At 43.2% G+C, this 18,239-nt stretch overlaps 1 protein-coding gene across 1 annotated transcript in view; it reads right to left on the reverse strand.

Moving 5' to 3' along the window:
• Positions 1 to 1,442: 1,442 nt before the first annotated feature.
• The window catches only part of tenm4 (teneurin transmembrane protein 4), an 851,752-nt gene continuing 834,955 nt past the window's right edge, over positions 1,443 to 18,239 (reverse strand). The window contains 1 exon segment of the mRNA XM_038818655.1: positions 1,443 to 3,005. Coding sequence (XP_038674583.1) covers positions 2,247 to 3,005 — 759 coding nt within the window. The 3' untranslated portion in view covers positions 1,443 to 2,246.

The raw sequence follows: 18,239 nt of genomic DNA on the forward strand, positions 1-18,239 counted from the left end.
AACTCCCTCCCGCATAGCACTGTCAGTACCACATGGGCTGCAGCAGTTCAAGAGGACAGTTTACCATCACCATCTTGAGGGTACTTAGGGATGCTCAATAAATGATAAACAAGCAAGTGATGCTCATATCCCACGAACGCTTAAAAAAGTTACAATAATGTTGGATTGCACACAGTAAAAAGAAGTGGTTTGGGAAAACATTACCTACCAACCCTTTCCAGAAGGCACAGAATATACTTAACATAAGGAAAATAAAACATGTACCTGTAAATAGTGGTTAAAATTAAATTACGCACAAGTTATTCTGAAAGGGATTTTTAAAAAAATCCAACTGTAGTTTTTCTCACTCTGGATTCTGATCAGCAACACTTCTGGGTTAAAAGGTATTTGTTGATTTTTATTGTAAATAGTGAATCATTGCTTTCAAAAAAATGCAAAGATTACCCCCTCCCCCCACGGTATGCTAATAGCTGTTTATTTATTGTGCACACTGATTGATCAGGGGATATGAAATCTGCTGCAGCCAGGGTGTCCTTGTGGTCTAAAAATTGTTGCAGTGCATGATACGAAATGCAGAAAAATATAAAAGATCACATAAATTGGAATTGGTGATCATGATAAATATGCAGGATTAGAGCTCACACTTTCATTTAACAGTATATGACAAATTTATAATGCTTAAACTTCTGATTATACAAATATGAAATCTGAAAAATATGTCCAAAGTAAGTCACCATATGTTGAACATTAAAATCATAAGAAACAGAGGTTTGTGATGCTTCAACTACCTTGTAACAAAGCAAAAACCATGAAACTGCTCCTGAGGTAAAAACACATCGGGTCACAATAATAAGATGTTAATATTGTGATGCATATATGTACACACGCACCAACATTACCCAATCCACAAACACATATTAGACCTGTTCAGAGAACATTAAATACTTCCTTAAAATCTAAAGAAGAATGAAAATAATGCCATTAACAACCAATAATTTAAAAAAAAATTTAAAAATAAATTTAGATTACCCAATTATTTTTTCCAATTAAGGGGCAATTTAGCGTGGCCAATCCATCTACTCTGCACATTTTTGGGTTGTGGGGGCGAAACCCACGCAGACACGGGGAGAATGTGCAAACTCCACACGGATAGTGACCCAGAGCTGGTATCGAACCTGGGACCTCAGCGCCGTGAGGCAGCTGTGCTAACCATTAGGCCACCGTGCTGCCCATTAACAACCAATAAAGAGTGTTAAATGGGCACTTAAACAGATTCAGCTAGATAGAAGCATTCATGATTTTCCATACCTGGTTCTTGTACTGCCAATTACATTTAAATTGGTTAAGTGTGAGATGGGATTTTTCACACTGCACCATCCAATCCCATTGTGATTAAAACCAATTAACTGAGTCAAAGAATAAATGAATGAACAAAAGAAATATGGGTTTTTAAATCTTTTAATAAAAAGTGAAACTTAAAAAGTGAAAATAACCTATAAACACGGATTGGAATCGATGAAAACAGACACACAACTTAAAAGAAAATTCAAACTAAAACATATTCAGGCTTGCAATTTACATTGTGTATGGCTTTTGACTGAAATCAAGTAAAACAAATTCAAAACACAAAATAACCTTTTTTATTTCCACTGAAGACTACACAGGGACACTGCTGTAGTTCTAGAAGTTATCTACATTTGCATTTATTTACAGCCTTGCTTATTTACACAGTCAGAATACAGTGTTAGAAACAGAAGGGTTGAGATTTATCTCAAATTCAAATCAGACCGTAGGAAAGTTCTCGCGCGGGTTGTTACTTCTGGCGGCGATTATAAAATGCAGATGTAGTCCTTTGCTGCATTGAAATACATCTCATAATGAGTCCCAAAGAATCAACAAAAGAGGTCTCTGATAATCCTTTGCATTTTTGAATGGATACTGGGAGATCACATTTCATTAATTGTAATGTGTCTTGCACGCTTGGTTCTGACCTTGAAACTGACCGTAAACCGATAGCGCACAGTTCTCAGATTGTTAGAAAATAGCAAAAATTCACTGTGATCACACTGCTGCAAAATACCTCTGCTCAATGCAAAACGTGTGAAGACAAAACGAAAAGAAAAAACTCAGCACGTTGCAGGAATTACAGTGCAACGGTTTTAAAAATAATTGTAACAACACAGCCTGAAAAATGGCCACATAAGCAGCTGTCTTTGGCAAAGTGGTTGGCACATGGTCCTTTACTGTTACCTCTTGCCCATTTCACTCTGTCTCATGAAATGGATATTATTTACACTGTCTGACAATTCGGGATATTGCTCAACAGTTTTTATAAAATAGCCATCATAGCCTTGCACCCTGCCATTGATCAGAAGCTGTTGTTTTTCTCCCTCTGTCCATGAGCGAATGCCTTCCTCTCCATCTTGCAACCGTTGCTGCTCCCGAGTCCAGGCCTGTGCTACAGCTCGCTGCCTGGCCAATTCCAAGACACGCACCTTCTCTTCATCCATGGTTGTCCCATATCGTGTATTTAAACATAGCAAGCCATACTGCAGTTTAATATCAGTGTATCTTCTAGTCCTTCCATTCAAAACAGTATTAATTTGAGAAACAGTAACATTAACCCCATTTTCCAAGGTTCGCTTTCCACCACTAAGGCCCAAAATGGTGAGATCCCTTTCTGCCGGCCCCAGTTTAACGAAATAATGTGTGTCCACGCCATCAATGGTAAAGTGGAAATCTTCTAGATAGTGGGCATTATTTAATACTGCAGCAACTCTCCTGCCATCCTCATTGGCAACACTAATGATATCAGTGCTTACTCTGCCATTTCTCACAGCAAATTTCACCCCTTTGCCCAGGATTGAACCACCCGTTGCAAACTTCTTCAGCTGTGCTTTTGGCTGACACCCAGCTCCACTTCCTCCATAAATCCGGCCGAAGTGCTCTACTGTAACAAAGGCTTTGAGTTGCTTCTGTACTACACACTGGACTCCTAAAATAGACTAGTGAAAAGAGAAAACATCATTAACAGACATCTTCAGCAAAGCATAAAGCCTTATTCACAACAGTGGAAAACAATCTCTTTTGCGAGTCTTCTCTTATGGCTCAGTCAGCAGTTTCAAAATTATCTCCGACCATTTCATGACAAAATCTTGTGATGAAACTCTTTAACAAAATTGATTACCACACGTTTTGCAAATTGCGCAATGCAATTTCAGCTTAATTTGAAATGTAAAAAGTAAATGAACACTTTCTAAAATGCCTCAGACAAAACTTTCTACCTTTCTAGAGTTCTGGTTACAATTGCTTGGTCACAGCAACACAGGAATTAGAGACCTAAGGCTGTCTTTGCAGTTTGCTTGGAGGTCCTGATTGGCCTTGAAATTACAATGGCAAAGTGCATCTTTAGGCTTGAGTCTTTTAATAATACTTCATGTAGTAAAACTGAGTATGTGTTGATAGGGATTAGAAGAAGTTGAGAGTTTTCAGCAAATAATTTATTCATCATTATCTCGGAGGTTTATTGCTTTAATATTGAACAGAAAAATCAGTTTGGATCTTCTCGGCCCGCTCATGAAATAGAATAAAAAACTTCACTGGGGAAAACAATTTAGAATGTCAAGAATTGGCTTTAAGCTTATCTGTCTGTTTGGGGAATTAAAAGCTCAATAATAGTTACCGGACACCGAGTACTAGAACCTGCATGAAACAGGTCTAGATCCAAATAAAGGCTGACACCCTAGCTTCTTTAACAACGGTGCATAGACTTTTGCAGTTCTTTTTGGAATATTTGGGAAAAATCTATCAACTCAGATTTGAAAATGAATCCTACCGCCGGGAACCATTAGTCTATTCTAATGTCATCAAACAGAAATGCATCAATACTGGCTACCTAAAAGGTCTTGGGGGATCTCCTATGAATGCTGTCTATATGCATCAATGTGCAAGTAATGGCACACGCACTTCACTTTCTTCTGCATATATCTTAAATATACCTGAACATGTTAAGTCCAACAGTGACATTGAAATAAAAAGTACAGAATGATCTAATTGTAAACAAGTGATATACTTGAATCTGCAAAGCACAGGAACATTGATTTCCCTGCTTGTGTCTTTTTTGCAGGATTTATTGTCCGTTCCTAGATCTCGTAAGGTGGTGGTCATGGGTATTCTCCTTGACCTGTTGTAATCCATTAGGGTATTTCAGTGCTCTGGCAAGGGCAGAGCTTAATTGGAGAGATTCCAACAAGGATCTGCAGGTGATGAACAAAAAGTGAAGGATTTTGGAGAGGAAAGGGAGTTTGGAGATGAGCCAATATTTTTTGCAAGGCTTGAACAGTTTTAAGCTAGACAGGGAAAAAAGCTGAGGGGATGGTACTATTTGCATTGCCAGCTAGCATGGTCTGAGGAAGGAAAAACTTACGATTCTATTCATAAATTGTCCCATTTATTGAATTCAGTGTCCATGGTGAAATTTGAATGTAAAGGCATGAATTTTCCAGCAGGTGTTGAGCCCTCAATATTGGGTCTTGACCCCGGTGGTTTCCAAGTCTCACCCAGTTGCAGCCAATTATCAGGTTGGCTCTGGCAGCCTCAATTAGAAATGGCATGTGGGCTGTGCAGGTGGGAGACCAAGGCTGCATGCAACCAGCAACCCAACTGGGAGAGGTGGGTTCTGCCAGTGTAAGTGGAGGCAGACCTCAAAAATTGCAAAAAGTAAACATGCCCACAGCTCACAGACCATCAGTGTGTGGAACGGGAGCTTACAGCTTTCACACTCTGGCAGCTGTGGTTTCAGTCTGCTGATATTATGGTTGTGGATCTCAGTTCTGTCAGGTGCGTTCATAGTAATCCCAGCATTCTGCTCAAATGGATAACTAGAGTTGCCGAATGTCATCATGGGTAAGGGCTTTGCACAGCACAAACCTGCTATCTTCTCCCAGAATGGCTACATTCATTCTCCCATGATTGCTTTTACTCATCAGCCAATCAAGCCAGACTGCTGCCAACCATGCCAAGATGTAGCAGTCTGAATCAGAGACTTCTCAGGCCAAAACTAGTTGAGGTCATCCTGCAAGGTCCTCAAGACTACAAACTAGAACACCAAAGGAAAAGGCGGCTATTTAAATCATTGGCAGAAATAGGACACACAGGAATGGATAGAGAAAGATTGTTGATCACATACTGCAGAGTGTTGTGCATCTTCATTGTCTACTTTTAATTTTCACACTTATACACTCACTAATATACACTCAACATGACAATCGAGTGCTGCAACACACTGCCATTTCGTAGTTATTGCTTGCTCCTGCCTATAGATACTTCAGGCAAATGGGCCAGAAGACGCACAGACCAAGGGAAGAACACTCCTGAAGATGAACTGTCATTCACTCTTAAAATTCCAAGCATGAGCACAGAAATCATTGTCTCATAAGAAGAAGTAGAAAGTAAAGTAGTGAGCATTGAGTGATTCACAAAGCACATTACCCAGGCTGGATGTGGGTCAAGAACAGACCAGAAAATTACTCACCAGAAGCCACACTCATGCCTTCTAAAAAGGGCACACTGGCAGACCTTCGAGGTCAGCCGTTGAAGTAAAAGGATTTATGGTACTGGAGAGGCCCTCATGGAAGCGCTTGAGTAAGCTTGAGAGCATTTAAAATAGGCATCGGGGTAGATTGTAGATTGTGAGGTCCCATTTTGGCACTACACGGAGTTGGAAATTTGAAAAAATGGCTGCTGAGTGGTGAAGGTAGTTGTCCCTGTCCCATTTCAGTCTCCAGCTATTTTCAGCGGAGTTGGAAAGGAGGCGATCCGGGAATCCTACATGCTGCTCTTTAGAAGTTGTCGGCATGATTTTGGAAGTAGGCTTTTCAAAGCATATGCATTTTTGCAGTGAAGTAAACTATGCCTGCAGAATGGAGGCATAATCATTGGATTGGAGGCTAGAAGAGTTTAAGAATTGAGCAAAAATAGTGTTGCTTTTTTTTCAATCAATCATAAATGCTGCAGCTTGAGTTATGTGGTACCTATGACAGTGAGTGTTGTGATTGAAAAAGACAAGTGACCATTCAATGTGTTTCCCAAGCCCTTACCACTGACAACTGGCAAGCAATCAAGTGGAATAACAACATTGTAAAAGTGAAAAGAACTTCAGATGGATTAGAATAGATTATCAACTGGATAAAGTGTCATTCTCCATTGTACAATATTAAAAGGCTATCCCAGCTAATTGTTTAAACTCTCAGCATTAGCTTTAATTCATTCTTTGCAGAAGAGTTCAGCTATCTGTTTAACTGTTACAAAACTGTGAGAAATGACTGCCTTCAAAGGCACTAATGAATTCTACACTGCAGGATTTGTTTACACAGATGTTCTGGAGCGCCCATGGGGGGTGGCCTCAGTGGGACGTCATCAGTGACAGGGGTGGCCGCCTCTGGGCTGGAGGGGGGGTTGGTGGATGCGGTCTGCCATGCCACCCCCTGGACCATGTGTAACCATAACAGGGGCAACCTAGGTCTTGCCTGTCTGTCCCCTCGACCACCCGTAACTCCCACTTACTGTGGAGGCAGTTGACCATGCGGCTGAAGACTATTGCAAATCGGGAATTAGCAATTGTAGTTAAGTGAGCACTTCACAGCTCCCAAGTGCATTCCCGTGGGTAGGCGTGCTATGTAGCATGTGGGAGTTATTGCCTGGCATCCCATGAGGCAATGAGGCATGGACACGGTGCCTGAATTCTACAGGAAGCAACACCACGGAGACATAGCCCACATCCGAACACCTGGGAGCTGGGCTGCAGCACCAGGGACATTTCCATGATCAAAGAATGGGTGTGTGCATCGGGGACGGGTCCAAGGTCTAGTCCAGGTAACATTACGTGTTGGTGTCTGGGGTACAGGGTCTGGTGACCCGGGCCTCCCGCTGCTGCCAGGGGCGCTTGGGCAGGGCGTGTTGGATGGCACCCTGCGGGATGACAGGGGATGTGAGGGGGGCTGGAGTCATGAGGGATTGGAGGGTTATGGAAGACTCAAACCTTCTCCAATTCCTTACAGATATTACATGCGATGGATGATACCATGGACCCAGTGGAAGCTGCCCTCACGGTGCTGCTGGCAAGTCAGGCGGCCAGACATCGGAGAAGGCAGCAGCATCAATAGAGGCTCGAGGCGGCTGCCCCTGTGCAGGCGGGACCCAGGGAGATGCTGGGTATGGTCCAAGGTGTACAGGCATTGCTGGTCTTTCAAACAGATGGCAGTCCTTGCGGACCTGGCATCATGTGGAGGAGGAGGACACCCAATCCCGGTGGCCATCATGTTCACCGTAGCCTTGGACCCCCGCGCCTTAGGATCATTCCAGGGCTCGAGCGGGGTCTTGTGCGCATTTCACAAGCTACAGCCCACAAGCACATCCATGAAGTCACAGATGCCCTGTTTGCCTGGACAGCTAACCATATAAACTTTGATGTGGAGATGCCGGCGTGGGACTGGGGTGAGCACAGTAAGCAGTCTTACAACACCAGGTTAAAGTCCAACAGGTTTGTTTCAAATAACTAGCTTTCGGAGCACTGCTCCTTCCTCAGGTGAATGAAGAGGTAGGTTCCAGAAACATATATACAGACAAGGTCAAAGATGCACGACCATACTTTGAATGCGAACATTTGCAGGTAATTAAGTCTTTACTGATCCAGAGTGAGGGGTAATCACACCCCTTTAACCTGCCTCCACCTGATGTGCATCAGGAACCATGTGGTGCTCACCAAAATATGCTCCAGTAGACTATCTGCTACTGTCGCCCACCGAGGTGTGTGTCTCTGCACTGATGGAGGGTGTGGATAACAGCGATGCCGCAAATATGGTGGTCTCCATGGATCTCCCCTCCAAGGTGTTCTCTTGAAAGGCGGGGGGGGGGGGGGGCATTTTACCACCCCAGATGGGACGACACCATTGGATGGAAATCCTGGGGGATAAGGGACATGTGGTCAGTGGGAGGGAAGTATAATTTTGTATGGCATTAACAAATTGTATGAACAGTCATCTGGTGGCGGCCGGTGGATCCTCACTTTTGCGGCATACGCCAACCTCTACGTCAGTGACAGATCTGACCTTGGTCATCCCCGCAACCTCCAGGGCCCATTTCTCGGGACGAGTGAGGAATCTGATGTCCAGCACCACGCTACCCACCTGGGCCCTCTCCGGTCTGTTTTGGGCCAAGTTCTCCTGTGGGGGACAGAAATGGCATCGTGAGCGCATGCTTCATTCATCACGGAGTGTGCACAGGCGATGGCCCTCCCATTGACGGATCCTGAGCTGACGGCCGATGCGACGTCCTCCGAGGTGACACTGGCAGCCCTGTGGTTGTCCCTCTGAGCCCAGCAGGGGAACAGGGCATCCAGTTTCGACTCGACCGTGTCCAAAAATCTGGCCAGGGTGGTATCTCCGAATCTTGGGTCTGGTCTCCTCGGTGGCATGGCTGCGAGTTGTGTGGGGTTTGCTACGCGGGATCAGTTTAAATGCTGCCTCCTTTTGTTGGCAAGGAGCTGATGGGCGCGGTTCTGGCCAATTAGCCGGGGAGACCATCATTTGCAGCATGAAGTATATGGGGCCTCATTAAGTGGACCAATTAACGTTTGATACCAGTAACGACCTCACCGGGAGTCGAGAGTCGGGAAGCTCACAGCAGTTCCCGCTCACTACCACATATAGAAACCTTTCCATTAAATTGCGCCCTATGTGTGGGCTAGCCCAATGAGAAACTCACCAGGGCCCAAAAAAGTGATTTAGTGTGGTTAGATAGCGGTAGAGATGTGCCGACAGAGAAACTCCAAGCAAAACCCACCACAAATGACACAGAAACGTTTCTGTTAGATCGCGCTTGTAAAGAAATAGAAGACAAGGAGCTGGATTCTACTCCGTCGGGATGCTCCGTTTTGCCGGCAGTCCGGGGGTTTTCCGACGGTGCGAGGCTGCCCCACAATGGAAAACCCCATTGGCAGCCGGCGAAACGGAGCATCCCGCCGGCGTGCTGAACCAGAAATCTGGCGCGGCCGGGACGGAGAATCTAGCCGAAGGTTTTCATGCTGTACATGTTCAGTGAACAAGTTAGTAACTTGAACCATCATTAATAACGTTGAGATGTGAAGCTGAAAAAGACACAGGAGCTGTGCTGCACAATAAGTGGTTTCCTGTTGGGCAAATAATCCAACGTTGAATTCTCAATTGTTGTTAAATTGCTTAAGTGAGGAATATTGAATTTTAAATGATGTTGGAGAGCTTCCTGAAAAAGCCTGAATAATCATGGCATTATATCAGATTTACTGCACTCAGGTGACTTCACCATTACATTATAAAATATCAATGAGTGGGCTTTAATTAACTGGACTGTGATTTTAGCAGCAGGAACAGCCAGTATCACTTCCAGTCGCTTGATGTGAGTGATTACCCAATGCAAATTCAGGCCAGTGTGGCAGTTTTATACTTTCAGAAAATTCCCAAGGTAACCCAACAGCACTAACGCCCGAGTGACACAATAAATATTACTCAGTTCTAGATGAAAGACATTAGTAGACTTTTAACTTCACCACCGAGACAGTAATCTGGCAGGGTAGATTGCACAGATTTTATGGAACCCACTTGATTTTCTTTACCTTGACATGAAATATAATAAAAATCCAGCAGGTTCTATAAAGTGGGGGCTATCAGCCCAAACTGATTACTGTTTAAGAACTAAAATGGGTTTTATGGTGGCTCAGTGGCAATGATGAGCTACTAGATCATTATTTTGATAATTTGTAGATACTACTGGTTTACTTGCAATGTTAATTTGCTGCTGATCTGGTTCGATAATTTGGTGATTTAAAAAAAGAGAATTGCATGGAATTGGCTGAATGTAGTTGTGTGGACAAATACAGCAGCCCTTTCATGTCAGCTATATATCACAAAAAGACAATGAGGAGAAAGACCCTTTCTAATGTTGGTATTGGTTGAAGGACACATATTGGTCAAAACAGCAGAAAAATCTACTCTTCATCAAACTGCAAGGTATGTTCAACAGCAGTTAAAGCACTGGAACTGCCAGAAAGGCCCTCAGCTCAGTGTCAATTCTGAAGGACATCACCTTCATCAATACAGTACTCCCCCAGAGAACAGAAAAAAAACACCAGGAATATTCCGTCTCGTGAATCAGTCTGTAGATTTGAAATATTGACCGACTTCTGGTCCACACGTACTGTCTGACTTAATTAGTACCAGCAGCTATTTTTTTTTGAATATGGGATCCAAGTTTGATTCCCGGCTTGGGTCACTGTCTGTGCAGGGTCTGCAAATTCTCCCAGTGTCTGCATGGATTTCCTTTGGGCGCTCCAGTTTCCTCCCACAGGTCCTGAAAGATGCGCTTGTTAGGTGAATTGGACATTCTGAATTCTCTCTCTGTGTATCCGAACAGACACCAGAGTGTGGCGACTAGGGGATTTTTATTGCAGCATTACTGTAAGCTTACTTGTGACACTAATGAAGATGAATATTATCATGACAAAGTTGGGGAAATTAAAGCGACAGATAGTTGAGTGCAGCGGATGTTGGGGAAAACCTATGTGGCTCCAGGGTGCATGACCTGGGTAACCCACTCTCAGGGGAAGGCTGAATAGAGACTTACCTCACTATCCAAAACTTGCAGCAGCATTAAAGATCATGAATTCTTATTCCCCCACTACACATTCTGTTGCGCCTTACCATATCTCAGAAATGTGAACTGTACCCAGATAGATGACTATTAGCATAATTACAGCCCATCCACTCCCAGGTTTAAATCCTTCAGATTTGGGCCTTTGATGCCAATGGAGTTATGACGGCTCTCACCAGTTGTCTGGATGCAACTGCTAACCTTGCACAGATTACACAATCTAGTGGGCCTAGTGGCCTCCTTCTGTGCTGCAATGACTCTACTTTACTCTAAGTGGCAAGAAATACATTCTACTGCTGTGCTCAATTCCAACAAACCTGCAGATAAAAGCAACTGAGGACAATAAGAACTGCAAAAAAAAAAAAAGGCTATGATCCATTTTATTCATCTTCTGCCATCCTGGCAGTCGAATGTTACAACAATAATGTTCATTCAATCGACTGCCATTTAGGAATATTGTTGTCCACAAAGTACCTGCTATCCATGGCTACATAAGGGTAGTGAATCATCAGATGTGAGTCATTTTGCCATGTATTTGAGGGACATGATAAGGTAGTGTATGGATGAATGTTTAGTGGGAAACTTCAGTTCGTCCCAAATGACAATATGGGGAGGCAGGGGCATAGTGGTTTTGCCACTGGACTAGTAATCCAAAGACCCAGGGTAATGCTCTGGGGTCTGGCGTTGGAGACCCACCAGGGCAGATGGTGAAATTTGAATTCAATAAAAATCTGGAATTAAAAGCCTAATGATGACCATTGCCAATTGTCGAAAAAACCCATCTGGTTCACTAATGTCCTTCAGGGAAGGAAATCGTCCTTACCCGGTCTGGCCTACATGTGACTGCGGATCCACACAGCAATGCGGTTAACTCTTAACTGCCCCCACTGAAATGGCCATTCAGTTCAAGGCCAATTAGGGATGGGCAACAAATACTGACCCAGTCAGCTACGCGCACATCTCAAGAAATATTAAAAATTAAGTGAATTTCTAGAAATATTAGTGACAATCATAGAAATTTTGAATAGGATTATTTAAAAAACCATAGCATTAGGCCAGTGATTAGTTCTGAAGGAATGAAACATGGCTGGAAAGGCCCTGCCAGTACCTACGGATTAGCTGAATAAAGCTGTCATAGAATCCTTAATGTGCTTTTTCACCTCCCACAGAACTATAGACTCCCTACAGTGCAGAAGGAGGCCATTTGGCCCATCAAGCCTGCGCCGACCCTTCAAAAGAGCACCCTACCTAGGTCCAATCCCCGCTCTATCCCTGTATCCCCACCCAGCCTTTGGACACTAAGGGACAATTTAGCATGGCCAATCCACCTAACCTGCACATCTTTGGACTGTGGGAGGAAACCGGAGCACCCGGAGGAAATCCACGCAGACACGGGGAGAAACTGCAAACACCACACAGTCACCCAAGGTTGGAATCGAACCCGGGTCCTTGGTGCTATTCTGCAGAATTCTGACAGCAGTGCTAACCACTATGCCGCCATGTCAAGATTGGAGAGGATGACAATGATGGGATTATTAGTTGACAACAAAAAAAGAAATAGCTTGTGTACTTCAACTGCAGGGAATGGGTTGGTTGTTCTGCTGAGCTCTGGGATATGTTCTGTATTGACATATGAAGTGTTTTGAGATTTTTTAAACATATAAAACATGTTTAAGTGCAAGTTGATCAAAGAATTGTTATGGTTTGAAAGGAGACCATTTGACCCATATTTACACCAGCTTTCCAAACAAATATTATGACTTAGTGCCCCTGCACATTGTTTTTATTCAAATAATCACCTAATACCCTCTTGAATGTCTCGGCTAAATCTGCCCCCACCACACTTTTATGCAGCAATCATTGTGTGAAAAAGAGTTTTCTCGCATCACATTTGCTTCTTTTTCAAATCACTTTAAATCTGTGCCCTCACATTCTTGCTACTTTTATGAGTGGGAATTGTTTCTCCCAATCTACTCTGTCCAGCCCACTCATGATTTTGAACATCTCTAACAAATCTCCTCGAAGTCTTTTTCTCTCCAAGGACAGTCCCGACCTCTCCAATCTCTCCTCATAACTGAAGTTTCTCATCCCTGAAACCATTTTTGTGGACCTCTTCTGCACTCTCTCCAATGCATTCACATCCCTCCCATAGTGTGGTGCCCTGAACTGTACATAATGCTCCAGCTGAGGTCTAACTATTGTCTTGTATAGGTTCAGCATAACCTCCTTGCTCTTTTACCATATGCCCTATTAATAAAGCCCAGAATTCTATATGCCTTATTAACTGATCTCTCCACCTGTGTAATTAACCTTCAATGATCTATGCACACATACAGCCAGATCGCTCTACTCCTGCTTATGAATTCACCTCTTATTTTATATTGTCTCTTCACATTCTCCTGCCAAAATCCATCACCTCACACTTCTTCACATTAACTTAATTTGTCCATTCTGCCAACTTGTCTATGTCCTTTTGAACTTCTACATTATCCCCCTCACAGTTTACACTACTTCCAAGTTGTATATCAGCCGCAAACTTTGAAATTTCCCCCTTGCACACCAAGATCTGGATTATCAATACATATCAGGAAAAGCAAGGGCACCAAACTGATCCCTCATGAACATCACAACACACCTTCATCCAGCTATAAAAACATTCATGGAACATTACTCTCTGCTTCAATCCCGGCCAAGGGTCACTGTCCATGTGGAGTTAGCACATTCTCCCTGTGTCTGTGTGAGTCTCACCCCCATAACCCAAAGTGCAGGGTAGGTGGATTGGCCATGATAAATTGCCCCTTAATTGGAAAGAAATTAATTGGGTATTCTGAATTTAAAAAAAAGGCATTATTTGCTCCTTCCCATTATTCAGCCAATTTTTAAAATCCACACTGCTACTGTCCCTTTTATCCCATGAGCTATAACTTTTCTGACAAGTCTGTTGTGTGACACTATATCAAATGTCATTTGAAAGGCCATGCACACCGCATAAACAGCATTACCCTCATCGACCCTTTCTGTCACCTCCTCAAAAATCTCCAACAAGTTATTTAAACACAATTTCCTCTTTAGAAATCCATACTGGCTCTTCCTAACTAACCCAAATTTTTTCATGTGACTACTAATTCTTTCCCGAATAATTATTTCTAGAAGCTTGCCCACTACTGAAATTAAACTGACTGGCCTGTAATTGCTGAGGCTATCCTTACAAACATTTTTGAACAAAGGCATAACATTTTCAACTTTCCAGTCATTTGGCACCTCTCATGTCTAGAGAAGACTAGAGGATTATAGCCAGCAGCCCTGCAATTTACATTCTCACTTCTTTCAATATCTTTGGATGCATCTCATCTGGTCCCGGTGCCTTGTCAACTTTCAGTTTTGACCGTCTATTCAGTACATCCTGCTTATCAATTTTGAACCCTTCTAGGGACAGAGTTTCCAACACTGTCTCCATGGCCTTGGTAGCATCTACTTCCTTGATAAGTAAAGTAGGAAGTAAAGTTGCCATAGTCCCAGGTGACCAGAGGCTATTTTCCCCTTTGGGTGAGAGAGCTGATTGGTGGTGGTTTAATCTGAAGATCACCACACCTCAAACGGTAGGCAGGGTTGAGAAGGCAGGGCTTTCATGAATAATCTCAGCCTATCAGGGAATTGAACCTGCACAGTTGGCCTCACTCTGCATCACTATCTTGGTGATGATGGATAGAAAGTATTAAATTATTATTCAGTTCTTGTGCCAATGTGTTAATTCCCTTTTTGGTCCTTAGTCGGCCCTACTCCTCCTTTTACCACCCTTTTATTATTTATATGCCTAAAGAAGTCTTTGTGAATCCCTTTTATGTTGGCTGCCAGTCTTTTCTCATAATCCTACTTCTCTTCTCTGATGCGCTTTTTCACCTCCCATAGAACCATAGACTCCCTACAGTGCAGAAGGAGGCCATTCGGCCCATCGCGTTTGCACCGACTCTCTGAAAGAGCACCCCTATCTAGGCCTGCTTCCCTTCCCTTCCCCAAAACCCCACCTAATCTGTACATCCCTGGACACTAAGGGTCAATTCACCTAACCTGCAGCTCTTTGGACTATGGGAGGAAACTGGCGCTCCCCGAGGAAACCCATGCAGACACGGGAGAATATGCAAACCCAAGGCCTGGGAATTGAACCCATGTTCCTGGTGCTCTGAGGCAGCAGTGCTAACCAATGTGCCACTCTCTAAAACTTCTGTACCCCTCTTGGTTCTCAACTGTATTTCCACCTGACACCTGTCACAATAACATTTTTTGTTCCTTGTCTTAATTTCTATCTCCTTTTTCATCCAGGGAGCTCTGGATTTGTTTGCCCTAACTTGCGCTTTTTAAAGAATATCCATTGACTGTGCCAGAACCATTTCTTTTTTTGAAGGTATCCCCTTGTTCAGCTACAGTTTTTCCCAACAACCTTTTATTCCAGTCTAACTTGCCCCATTGAAGTCGGTTCTCCCCCACTTAATTATTCTTACTCTGAATTGCCTAGTGTTCTTTTTTATCATCATCCTACACCTTACAATACCGCGAGTGATATAAATAGTGATCATAACATGATTGAATTCAGTGTTGCGTTTGAAAATGAAAAGCATGTTACAGACATTAGAATTTTGGACTTGGGTAAGGCTGATTTTAACCGGCTGAGACAGATTGTCCACGGCAAACTGGGAAGATCTGTTAATGGGTCAAATGACTGAGGATGAGTGGAGAATATTTAAAGAAACATTTAATGAGATACAGAGAAAGTATATACCCTGGGAGGAAAAGGCGCCGCTTCACAAAAAAGGCAGCCAAAGCGAGAGTTAGATCTCACACCTTGGTTAGGTCTCGGGAGCACATATTAGAGTGAAACTAGCTGTCTCACACTAATATGCAGATTTGCCAGAAAATGATCCCACCCACAACGGGCAGGATTTAATTCGCGAGGTGTGGTAAGTTGGGTAGATCTCGGAAGTGGGATCCCCCAGCATTTACCTGCCCCGTTACGCCGCACTGCGTTTCATGCACAATACTACCGGTGGGTCCCACCTGATACCTGGATTACAGGGGTTGGGTTACGAGGTGAGATTACTCAAATTGGACCTGTTTTCTCTAGAATTTAGAAGCTTATGGGGCAATTTGATCAAAGTACTCAAGATATCAACAGAGAAAGACAGGGTGGATAAAGATAAACTGTTTCCACTGATTCTAAAACTAGGGGATGTAGCCTAAAAATTAGGGCTGAGCTTTTCAGGAGAGACGTTAGGAAGAACGTCTTCACGCAAAGGGTGGTCAAGGTTTGGAACTCTCTCCCACAAACAGCAATTGAAGCTAGATCAGTTGGCCCACCCCATTTCCAAGAGTCAGGTCCAACAATGCATCCTTTGTCGTTGGACTGGACACCTGTTGTTGCAGATTGGCTGTCAGACAGAAGGCAGAGAGTTGGGATAAAAGGTTCTTTTTCGGAATGGCAACCGGTGACAAGTGGTGTCCCGCAGGGTTCAGTGTTGGGGCCACAGCTGTTCTCTTTATATATTAACGATCTAGATGACGGGACTGGGGGCATTCTGGCCAAGTTTGCCGATGATACAAAGATAGGTGATGGGGCAGGTAGTATTGAGGAGGTGGGGAGGCTGCAGAAAGATTTAGACAGTTTAGGAGAATGGTCCAAGAAGTGGCTGATGAAATTCAACGTGGGCAAGTGCGAGGTCTTGCACTTTGGAAAAAAGAATAGAGGCATGGACTATTTTCTAAACGGTGACAAAATTCATAATGCTAAAGTGCAAAGGGACTTGGGAGTCCTAGTCCAGGATTCTCTAAAGGTAAACTTGCAGGTTGAGTCCGTAATTAAGAAAGCAAATGTAATGTTGTCATTTATCTCAAGAGGCTTGGAATATAAAAGCAGGGATGTACTTCTGAGGCTTTATAAAGCACTAGTTAGGCCCCATTTAGAATACTGTGAGCAATTTTGGGCCCCATACCTCAGGAAGGACATACTGGCACTGGAGCGGGTCCAGCGGAGATTCACACGGATGATCCCAGGAATGGTAGGCCTAACATACGATGAACGTCTGAGGATCGTGGGATTATATTCATTGGAGTTTAGGAGGTTGAGGGGAGATCTAATAGAAACGTACAAGATAATGAATGGCTTGGATAGGATGGACGTAGGGAAGTTGTTTCCATTAGCAGGGGAGACTAGGACGCAGGGGCACAGCCTTAGAATAAAAGGGAGTCACTTTAGAACAGAGATGAGGAGAAATTTCTTCAGCCAGAGAGTGGTAGGTCTGTGGAATTCATTGCCACAGAGGGCGGTGGAGGCCGGGACATTGAGTGTCTTTAAGACAGAAATTGATAAATTCTTGATTTCTCGAGGAATTAAGGGCTATGGGGAGAGAGCGGGTAAATGGAGTTGAAATCAACCATGATTGAATGGTGGAGTGGACTCGATGGGCCGAATGGCCTTACTTCCACTCCTATGTCTTATGGTCTTATGGTCTTATAATTGTCCTCAGCACAATTTAAGAACTTTTGCCGCTCACCACCTTTTACACCACCATTATCCCGATCTACATTTGGGTAATTAAACTCTCTCATTATAACTACTCTATAATGTTTACAACTTTCTGTAATTTCCCTGCAGATATTTTCTTCTACATCATTCTCGCTAGTAATATAACACCAAGTAATATAATTGCATCCTTTTTACCCCTTAGCTCTAGCCAAATTGATTCTATTCTTGAACCCTATGGGACTTCCTCTTTCTCCAGCACTGTAATGGTCTCCTTAACCAATATCGCCACCCCTCCTCCTTTCCTATCTATACCCAGAAATACTTTACACCCAGTCCTGCTCTTCCTTGAGCCAGGTCTCCATTATCGCCACATCATATTTCCACAACACAATCCGTGCATGTAACCAATCTTATTCACTATACTTTGTGCATTCACATACATGCACAGAATCCTGATTTAGATGCCGTGACTTTCTTCCTTACTCCAACTCCACCAAAACATCCGCAAGGCTCTAGCTAGTGATATACTTGATGTTTTTCGTTCACTGGTCTCCATCTAACTGCTCAGAAGTTCCCTTATGTAATTTGCTGGTTGCTTTACAAGAAAGGCTAAATTCAGCTTCACTCAGTAGAAACTAGGTTTTAGAATTTTTCACTTTATATCTGAGAGCTGAGCTCCCATTAATTGAAACGCCATTCTTAGACTGTCACTGATTTACCGTATTGGGTCATGCATGCTCGAGCCCAGGGGTTTATTGACCCTACCTGCTTGTATCTGTGCTCGATCTTCAGCTGAAACAATCTACTTTAATCCAATCTTTCTGCCTTTTCTTCAGAAACTTTTATGTTGTTTATTTCTTTTTCTCCACCACTTATATCAGATGAGTTGGTGTTAATGCAATTTGTCCATTACACATGTTGGATGGTTTAAAGGGATAGTGTTCTTACTTTTCAACAATGCTCTCGCAAATCACTAGTGAAGATGTAACTCCACACTACTCAGGAGGGATTAAGTACACAATTTAATTGGAATTTAACA

The sequence above is a fragment of the Scyliorhinus canicula genome, chromosome 14 (genome assembly GCF_902713615.1).
Source record: "Scyliorhinus canicula chromosome 14, sScyCan1.1, whole genome shotgun sequence".
Taxonomy (NCBI): domain Eukaryota; kingdom Metazoa; phylum Chordata; class Chondrichthyes; order Carcharhiniformes; family Scyliorhinidae; genus Scyliorhinus; species Scyliorhinus canicula.